General features: G+C 35.4%; 1 protein-coding gene across 3 annotated transcripts; it reads left to right on the plus strand.

Annotated features, from left to right (window-relative positions):
• The first annotated feature begins 505 nt into the window (after positions 1-505).
• On the plus strand, positions 506-8380 carry LOC113709575 (chaperonin 60 subunit alpha 2, chloroplastic-like). 3 transcript variants are annotated; one of them, XM_072066392.1, is made up of 10 exons: positions 506-712; positions 832-1048; positions 1545-1666; positions 1787-1994; positions 2078-2223; positions 4432-4738; positions 5371-5621; positions 6700-6900; positions 7421-7587; positions 8222-8380. In XM_072066392.1, exons 1-10 carry the CDS (start codon positions 671-673, stop codon positions 8241-8243), a joined length of 1683 nt encoding a protein of 560 aa, XP_071922493.1. In that variant the 5' UTR covers positions 506-670; the 3' UTR covers positions 8244-8380. The 3 variants fall into 3 exon arrangements, with proteins under 3 accessions (XP_071922493.1, XP_071922492.1, XP_027088174.2); XM_072066391.1 differs by having other exon boundaries at positions 507-712; positions 7421-7719; positions 7816-8380; XM_027232373.2 differs by having other exon boundaries at positions 508-712; positions 7421-8380.
• The last annotated feature ends 1632 nt before the right edge of the window (positions 8381-10012 follow it).

A 10012-nucleotide genomic window follows, 5' to 3' on the forward strand; every position in this document is an offset into this window, starting at 1 on the left:
GAGCAAGTTCGTCACCAAAAGGAGCATTGAAGCCTTCCCAGAATTACAGCATAGCGGTTGAAACTTTTGCGCAATTTTGTTGAACAATCAACGAGGCACAGTAATAGTCATAGTCATAAAACTTGGCCCCGACTTAGTGGTCGAATCAGTCAATCCAGTGAACCAATCATAGAATCGAATTGGGTTGCTAATTAAGTCGATCATAGAAATGGATTGGATTACTAATCAAAGCAGTTAAGCAATAAACCCGTTAACCAGTCAACGATTCGACAGTTCAATCGGTGAATTAAGAAAAAATTGTTGCACTTTCATTTTTGTTAATCATAATCTCACAATTATTTTTATCATATAATTTTTAATTATTAAACTAGAATATATGATAAAACAAATAGTGGGAGTACAATTAACAAAAAAAAAAAAAAGGAGTGCAAATAACATTTCTCTTAAAAAAATTCAAATAGGTTGATCATCCATTCAGACTCGGACAGCAACCCTTGAGTCAGGAGTTATAACTCGGTGACTCAAGTTGTCAACTCGTTCGTTCAGTTCCCTCTAAAACCCTTCCAAACCCCAGGAAAAGGCCAAAATAACACAATCCGATTATCTTCTGAGCCTCAGTCTCACCAAATTTTATGTTGTTTCCATCACATAGGAAAACAGAAAAGAAAGAATGTCCCTCTTATCCTTCAGTCTGAAGCCTCCTCCTTTCTCTGTAAGAATGTCCATCTCTTTTCCTTGTTCTTTTTTTTTTCTTTCTTTTTGAGATTTGCAATTTTGTAATTAATCCCTTTTTTGCTTAATTTTTTTTGTTCTAATTTATGGGTTTTGTAGGGAATAACTGAAAAGCCAAATGCACTTGGGTTTTGGAGAAGAAACAAAGTTGATAATCTCATCATGAACATGAATTGGAGGAAAAAGATCAATAGAAAAATGATGACAATCAGAGCAGGGGCTAAGAAAATCCACCAAGGCAGGGAGTGCAGAGAGGCCTTACTGAAAGGAATCAATAAAGTTGCTGACGCTGTTTCTGTTACTATAGGACCCAGAGGTACAATGGGTTTCTTTCACTTTGTTCTTTTTTCTGTTCATCTATTTATATCTCCAATAATTCGGTTCAATTTTTTCAGTTTATTTGCTCTTATTTGTATTATGTTAGATTGAGTCCTATATTGGGTTTGGTCTTCTGCAGTGCATATTGATCTTGGAGGAGTCATCATAGATCATGGTGAATTAAATACCTTTAGCAAATGAAATTAGTTGTTTATGCTGTATAGAATTTATAATATCGCTCTATTCTGGCCCGTTGGGATGAAAAAGGAACAATCTTTGGAAGATGAAGATATATAGTTGGAATGTACTATGTAACTTTCATATTCATCATTCCTTTCTGTTTCCTTTGGGATCAAGAAGGCATCATCTTTGGAAAATGGAACTTTGTTGTTTAAGTATTCGTTATTACTTACATATTTATAGGTTCTATTGTACTTTCATGATTATGCTTTGATCTATCTCCAATTGTCAACTAATTTTGTGATGCTCTTCAGGGCGCAATGTTGTTCTTTCGGAATCTGACACGCTTAAAGTAATAAATGATGGTGCAACAATAGCCCGTGCAATTGAACTTTCTGATGCAATTGAGAATGCTGGAGCGATGCTGATCCAAGAGGTCTCTCATGCTTTCGGACAGTGTATCTTTTAGCAAAAATTGAAATCTTTGATTTGTTCATCATTTAGCCAACTTTCCTGGATTTGTTGATTATTAACTTTTTATATAACTTCACTGTAGGTTGCAACTAAGATGAATGATTCAGCTGGGGATGGTACAACAACTGCAATTATTTTGGCTCGAGAAATGATCAAGCTAGGGTTGTTAGCTGCTTCTTTTGGGGCAAACCCTGAATCTTTAAAGAATGGGATGCAGAAGACAGTAAAAGAATTAGTTAAGATCCTTAAGAAGAAAAGCTATCCTGTAAAAGGAAGGAAAGATACACAAGGTACCATTTCTTTTTCACTTCTAGGGATTCATTATTCACTGAAAGTTGTTTAGTTTTTATTACTGTTCTTCTGGTTGCTGCAGCTGTTGCATCTATATCTGCTGGAAATGATAAATATATTGGCGATATTATTGCTGAAGCTATTGATAAGATTGGTCCTGATGGAGTAATATCCATTGAATCTTCCCCAACATTCGAAACCTCTATTACAGTCGAAGAAGGAATGAAGGTAACTATACTGTCTAAGTAGTAAGTTGTTGCTTGCTTGTGATTATGTTGTAGTTTGACTAGGCCAGGTAGCAAATTGTTATTTGCCATCTGTAGTTAAAGATTGATTGATTTCTCTTCAAATTTGGCAAATATAGACACATTACAGGAAACTTCCTCTGGCTAATCCATTTGCTTTAGTTGATACGCTAGCAAATAAACTTAGAGAATGGAAGTACCAAAACGGCTGTTTAGCTTTTGCAAAGGACATATTTTGCCCACTTTGTTCTTTTTGGAATTAATTTGGCCACTCAATAGCTAAGTCTAGTGTTGTAAACAATCCAGATACTCCTCTTAACTAGATGAAGACAACAACCGCAGGCAGCTAGGTTGATGCATTAAGCTGTAAAGGTCAATTGGTCAGGGTTTTGAAAGAACTGAGCTGTACGAATTAATCCCCAATTAGTGGACATAAGTAATTGTTTGAATGCAATCATGCACTTCACTCAACTGAACAGAAGCATTAGATGAAATAACCACATAAGATGCTTGGATGAATCAATTGACCAAATTGGTGCAGAAAATAACTTGGTGGCCAAAACAAGACTTTTTGAAAAAGTTGATCTCTGTGTAGGTGTTGTTCCCTTTTTGAAGTCGGTTTAATACAACTGATACTCATATCAAGCTCACATTTTTGCGTGAAGACGTACAGCAGTTGATTACATTTGGAATTCATTTACTTCATCGTAATGTTCAGAATTGATATCAGAAAGGTTTATGTGTTGCAGAATCTTCAAGTTTAGGATCACGTCCTCCTTAAAGTCAAATAACATGTCTATGTTTTTATTCTGGTGTCTTAAGAAGTATTTCCACTTGCATTAATTGATTGGTTATGTCTTTAGGAAGTTGATGTGGACCTACAAATATCTTTTTATAATGGTAGATACTTGAAAATAGTACCTTCTGGTTCGATGTGCTTCTGATTTATTGGGTATCATCCCTACTTCATCTTTTGAAATCCATACATTCAACTAATTTTAACTTGGGCATGCTTGACCCATGTCCTGAAAGTTTATTGATGTTGCAAGTCCATCCAATCTGTTCTTTTGATTCATGCAAAATTATAAACTTTTATACCCTTTGAAATATCTTACCACTTATATATGCAACTTGTGTAGCAATTAGAAATCTTGTGTATAATTTATATGAACATTGACAAAGATTAGAACAAAATAATGATCAAAAGTGAGGTGAAACATAATGCATTGTACAGAGTATGAGTTTTGTACCATGTGCAACAAACACTGCTACACTAATAATTTTATATTTTTCTATTTTCTTGTAAAAATGTTTGTCTCCTTTCTTAGTTTTTCACCCCTTCTATTTCCTGTCTTTGCACTCCTTCCCTCCTCTATTTTCAATCATCCTTGGGAAGATTAAGTACAGACTTCATGATCCAGACAGCAATAGTTGGAATGATTCCTGCAGACTGGTAGTCGGTTGCTTCAAGCAGCTTTGGTTTCCTCTTTGATCTCTACCACGTGATCTAAATGGCTAGGATTTGTGGCTTTGCACAATTGAGACAAGGGGAACAGTTGGATTGTAGAAATGTTGCCTTGGGAAGAGGATACGGGGCTCAATTACTTTTTTCTGTTCATAATTTCATTTTTCATAGACAATTTTCATTTCAATGGCAATAGTTTGGGACTGCTTGAGAGCATGTTTCTGCCCACTCTAACTTGTGCACTGTACAATGGCTTTTGGGGCAGTTAGTTAGTTGAGGATACATTTGCCATCTTTGAACTTTTCAGGACAGTTCTTTAGTTTTCTTTTAGTGCTGAGTCCGTCAAATTGTTTAATTGGAAATATCCAAAACAATAATGAATGTGGTGTTATAATCGACTATCGAACTCACCCTTCAACTTAAAATGGAGGAAAGGAGTAAGATAGCCTTAGGTGCTTGATGTAGTTCAGATTGCCATCATATTATGTTTTTCATCAGGTCTGGTCCCAAAGTGCAACAGTAGTTTCTATTGAACCCCCCCCCCCCCCCCGGGGGCGGGGTTCACTTTTTGAGTTTGGACCATTCTATTCTTGGGGACCCATTTAATTTCATGTTGTTTTGGTTTTGTATATCTGTTCATGAACACATGCATTCACTTTTTTTTCTCTGCTTTTATTAGGTTTTTATAATTTTCTTGATTTCTATTCAGGCATTCTTTTCCTACAGATTGACAAGGGGTACATGTCTCCTCATTTCATTACAAATGTGGATAAATCTCTAGTCGAGTTTGAAAATGCTAAAGTTATGGTTACCGATCAAAGGATATCAAGTGCACGGGAGATTGTGTCTATGCTGGAAAAAGTAACCCAGTTGAGTGTCCCACTGTTGATAATTGCGGAAGATATTTCAAAGGTGGTGCTGGAAATGTTAGTTGTGAATAAAAGTCAAGGCATACTGAATGTTGCTGTTGTTAAGTGCCCAGGATTTGGAGAAGGGAAGAAAGCTCTATTGCAAGATATCTCTCTTATGACAGGTGAGGTTGGATGATGTTTCTAAATCAAAAGTATTATATTTTCCTAGAAAATGACAAAGATGTACAAGATGTTTTAGTCTCAAGTTCCAAAAGTTTTCCATATTCCATGTCTATGTGACAAACACATTAAAATATTTGTCAAACTCTGTCATGTTGATAAAATATTTCCAATGCTTTCATTTTATCTATTTTAGCTTGCAAGACCCCAAGTTTGTGTTTCAAGAGAATTTGAGTGCCAATTGCCATTAAATTGAATGTCTGAGTAGCACTTAATACACTACTGAAGGACAATTCCAAAGTTGCTAACAGCCAGAGCAGCCTAGTATTTAGGCTAACGAAATTCCATATAGCACTCTTCTTTCATGAGATTGTGCAAGTATGCACCCAGTTGATACTTGTCAATTCCAATAAATAACTAAGAATAAAATAGACCTTTTGCTAAGTTGCAGCATATTTTGTCAAGATACATAACAAGCAGAGTGAACGATTTTCATACCATGATATGTACATTTGAGAATTATTTGTGGAGTCATGATATTCTTTATCATGAAGGTTTCATACATTATGTTTGTAAGGTTTGTTGGTGCTTGATTTTTCTGCCTTCTGGATTGGCTCTATACCATGATAACCAGGTGCTGATTTTCTTTCTGGAGATTTGGGTCTCACTCTTGAAGGTGCAACCTCTGATCAGCTTGGGATTGCACGAAAAGTAATCATAACAAGTAATTCGACCACCATTGTTGCTGATCCATCTACTAAAGCTGAAATACAAGCAAGAATTATGGAGATAAAGAAGAATCTTGCTGAGACAGATAGTAAATACCTGTCCCAAAAGCTTTCTGAAAGAATTGCGAAACTCTGTGGAGGTGTGGCTGTAATCAAGGTAGCTGAAGCATAATTTTAAGCCTCTTTCACCTTCTGTCCAGCTGTAATTGTCAAACTTACTCTTTTAACCTGTCAATTGGATCTCTTCTTTCGTTTGACTGTATACTTAAGTATTTCAAACACCTAAGAAACAGCGCCCTACATGTTTGAGTTCTCCAAAACTACGTTGAGAATATGGGGTTATATTAAATACTCGAAACACCTGAAAATACGGCCCAGCTGTGTTGTTCGCTTTTCTCCTAATATCACATCGAATATAACAGCATCCACATCTTTCCCTTGTTTTTTGCTCTCTCTGACTTTCTCTTCTATCATCTCTTTGACAAAACTAGTGTTACATTTTCAGCTCTTCCTAGTTAACCATCCCAAGCAGAGTATGACATTCAATATTATAGGGAGTGTGATAGGTTTCATATAATTGTCATTTTACAGAAGGCTTATGATGCATCAAGTTGGCCTTTGCATTATGCTCTTGCTTAATGATTAACAACTTTTTGTTGTTTATTGCATTGAGATTATTATCAGAAATTATTATAACTAAATTTGGTTTAAAAGAAGAGATGTCATCTTGAATAGTTGATTGTTTCAATAAATAGTTGGGACTCTCTCTGCAGCATTTTTCCTTGAGACTTGAAAGTGTATCTAAATACTTGTGTATCAATGTGAGTTTGCCACATTCATGAAGATACCGCTAACATTACCACCTCATGATATATTTTCTTGAGAAGGTAATATGTTTGTTAAGAGACAATGAGGGAGTGCAACATATAAATGCTTGGGTAGATCGTTTAGTTATCTTCTCATACAATAACTAGCTCTAACAAAAGACATTGAGGTTAGATCTGTGGCTATTTTGCTGTGTTTGATATGTTTGAATTAGTGATGCTTGCAGCAGACATTAGTGGATTGCTATTTCTATGTGTTTGTATTTTATTATTGGATTATTATCTTTGTTCAGCACAATTAGGATAGGATATTGCTGAGGTTTTGTGGTCCGAAGTTTTCTTTTCAGATTCAACCAAAAGAAATTTTTTTCTTTCCTGTTTTTGTTTTCTCAAGCTATTGATTGGCATCAGGTTGGAGCTCACACTGAGGTGGAACTTGAAGATCGTAAGCTAAGAATTGAGGATGCAAAGAACGCTACATTTGCTGCTATGGATGAAGGCATTGTGCCTGGTGGAGGAGCTGCATTCATACACCTCTCCAAAGAAGTACCAATAATTAAGGAACAGTTTCGAGAACCCGATGAACAGCTTGGTGCTGAGATTATACAAATGGTATGACGTAATTTCTTCCTTTTTTGGTGCGTGATGCTTATGTAAGTGGCAATGGTGTCAGTTCTTGAGTGCTGAAGTTGTGTTTTCTTGGACTTTGATAGAGCTTCATGGTCTTGGGTCAGATGCAGTTCAGATAACATTATGATATTATGATATTTAAAAAAGCATAAAACTGTATTCTTTTGCCATGTTAGCTTTCTGTTCCTTGGATGAGTATGTTGTGAATGAGAAAGGCCAATTTCAAATGCAATCTATGTAAACAACAAATCGAAAAATGCTAAAACCATTGCTTTCTTACCTTTATTTATGATGGGTATCATGTAAGAGACCATTCCAAGATTGCATATATTTGTTATGTCTGAAAGTTCATTTCACCAATCAGCAGAGACTGTTTAATTGTAATCTCTAAGATGGGTTTTTAAGTTGATTTGTTTGATTTTAAGGACCAAAAGAGTTTTTGAAGTAGAAACTTCATTTTGATCACCTTCACGGTTATGTAATATGTTGCAATGAATTTCAGGCACTTCTTGCTCCTGCAAACTATATTGCAGCCAATGCAGGTGTTGATGGAACTGTAGTTGTGGAGAAAATTCGAGCCTGTGACTGGAAAATTGGATATAACGCATTGACGGGACAATATGAAGACCTTCTTAGGGCTGGAGTTGTTGATCCTTGTAAAATCTCAAGGTATGCACTTCAGAATGCTGTCTCTGTTGCTGGTTTAGTCCTAAGTACCCAAGCTATACTGGTTGAGAAAACAAAGAAACCGAAGCCGCTTGTTCCCGATATTCCTGGTATATCACCATGAATGATGACAAAGTGGGTATTTTTTTTTTCAAATTATCTCTCAACATAGCAAGAGAAGATTTACACTACTTCAGTACAAATGTTTGTTGAATCATTCCTCTGGCTCAGGATTCAGCTAAGATTGGCTATCCTTGACAAACTACAGATTGAAGATTAGCTGCATCAAGATAATTTACTTGTGTTCTCTGCCTAGGTCTTTCATAATCTAACATAGGAGAAACAGTATTCTGAGAGCAGCTAAGGAATATCCACCGAATGCTCGTCCTCGTGTACTGTTTTATTTGGGTGAACATTTATGCTGAAGATCCGGAGGTTTTCATTCTTGCCTCTGAGTTGTAAAAATCTCCAGGATAACAAAAGGGAAACTGGCATTCGTGATCCTAAAAGTCATCTCTAATGTATAATGGTGAAGGCTCTGATTGTAGATAAACTCCAGCTTAGGAAAGAGTTAGTAGGTTCATTCGTTTTCTTGATTCACAGTATATGTGCGATTGAAGCAACTTCATTTATGTAGGATCTTCGAAAGCAAGATTTGAAGAACTTTTACTTCTCTTGGTATGAGAAAGTAAATAGGTTCTTACACTGGTTGGTGCACAAAGCTATAAACAATTGAGTTCTGGTACGATGTTGCAGTTTTCTTTGAGTTTAATCATGGATTGTGGACTTTAAGGAATGGCACTCAAACTACAACAATATATTTATAGCCCTTTGCAAAGGTCAATGGATGGTTGTTTGTGATACCTTTGTGTAGAATTCTAAGTGATGACATTTAGTAATATATGCATTGTTAGAAACTTAGAGTATTTCTTTACATCTGATCTGATAGATAACTCATAACACCTACTCTCTTTTAAGATATGGACGGATTTGTTATGGACGTGGCATGAATTTGCTTTATTAACTTCTTGTTGAAGTGTGGCCTTTCTGGTCACAGTTGAAAGCAGTTAATTAAAGTTTTCCCAAAGTGATCAATATTTGATAATGATACCCCATTTGGCCATTCCCCTTGATATTAAAAACTGCATACAGATATCAAATCTGCTATTCATAGATAAAATTCATTGGCCTGCAAAAATGTTAAATGCCCTCATGTTGATTCCAATTCTTATAAATTCTACTATATGAAATGGCTCCAAAGTATAAATTTTCTGGTTCTGTAGGCTTTCAATAGAACAAAACATAGAAGAAATGCAGAACTCCAACAAACTGCTTAACCAAAAAAAACCCTTTAATCATTGTTGTAAAACATAGATGAATCTATCAAAAAACACATTGTTTACATACAATATAGCACTCTTCTTGAAACTCTATCAAATCCCACTACTGTCTCTTCACAGTCTTGTTCATGTTTTTCTCTTGTACTGAATTTCTTATGATGCTTAGATTTGAGAAGATTTGCATGTCTATAAACTAAACTAAACTAAAACTAATAGTAGTAACATGCATAATTTTAGCTGTACAGCAGCACCCTATTGTAGCAGTCTCAGCAGCAGCAGTACAGAGATAATGATGTTAGCTTACTGTCAAAGTTAAGTATGTCCTCCATATCATATCACAGCCTTCTAAAATACGCTCACAGTGCTGCGCACTTATATATCTTTTCTTCCATAGAAAAATGTTTCACATTGGATTAATATCACAATACCTTATTATGACAACTTTTAATGCTTTTTTTTGGTTTGTTTTTCTTGGGTTTCTTATGTACATTATTAAAGATTATTCTACTTGTATTACCTGCCCATTTATTAATAAATTTAGACAGCCATGATTAGTGAGGATTAGGAGTAGACCCCTACCAACTCAAAAAAATTAGATGCAATTAGATATCTGTTATTGGTTAATTGGCTGAGTATGGTTGTGGGGCTTTGATAGTAGGAAAAATAGAAATTTCCCGTTCGGATTGTTATTTTTTGAAGTTTTTTTTTTTGTAGAAAAATTTACTGTAACAACTCGATGTATGTGAGGTAAAAAGGTAATTAGAAAACGACTCACGAAAAATGTAAAAATTTTTTGAGAAAAAATGACAATCCGAACAAGGCAGGACCCTCTAAAACAAGACTTTGCTTTTCATTTTTTTTTGTGGAATTATATCTTGTTTAAGCAATGATTAACCAATTTGCAAGATCTACCTTTTACTTCATTAAGGTAACTTCTTCTCATGTAATATTATGAATGACTCGCCACTGGACATTTGGTCCGGTGGTCATCACCATATTTGGTGATGCTGAAGATCAGGGTTCAACCCCTGCCTCTCACAAATTTGTCACAATATGTGGCTGGTCTTAGTTAACCATCTCCCTTTACC

The sequence above is a fragment of the Coffea arabica genome, chromosome 9e (genome assembly GCF_036785885.1).
Source record: "Coffea arabica cultivar ET-39 chromosome 9e, Coffea Arabica ET-39 HiFi, whole genome shotgun sequence".
Lineage (NCBI taxonomy): Eukaryota > Viridiplantae > Streptophyta > Magnoliopsida > Gentianales > Rubiaceae > Coffea > Coffea arabica.

Bases quoted from the DNA above. Each gene is read 5' to 3' on its own strand.
- LOC113709575 (XM_072066391.1), top strand. From the start codon at position 671: ATGTCCCTCTTATCCTTCAGTCTGAAGCCTCCTCCTTTCTCT. The intron at 713-831 runs GTAAGAATGTCC...TGGGTTTTGTAG, and splicing joins TGAAGCCTCCTCCTTTCTCT to GGAATAACTGAAAAGCCAAA. The intron at 5,622-6,699 runs GTAGCTGAAGCA...GATTGGCATCAG, and splicing joins GAGGTGTGGCTGTAATCAAG to GTTGGAGCTCACACTGAGGT.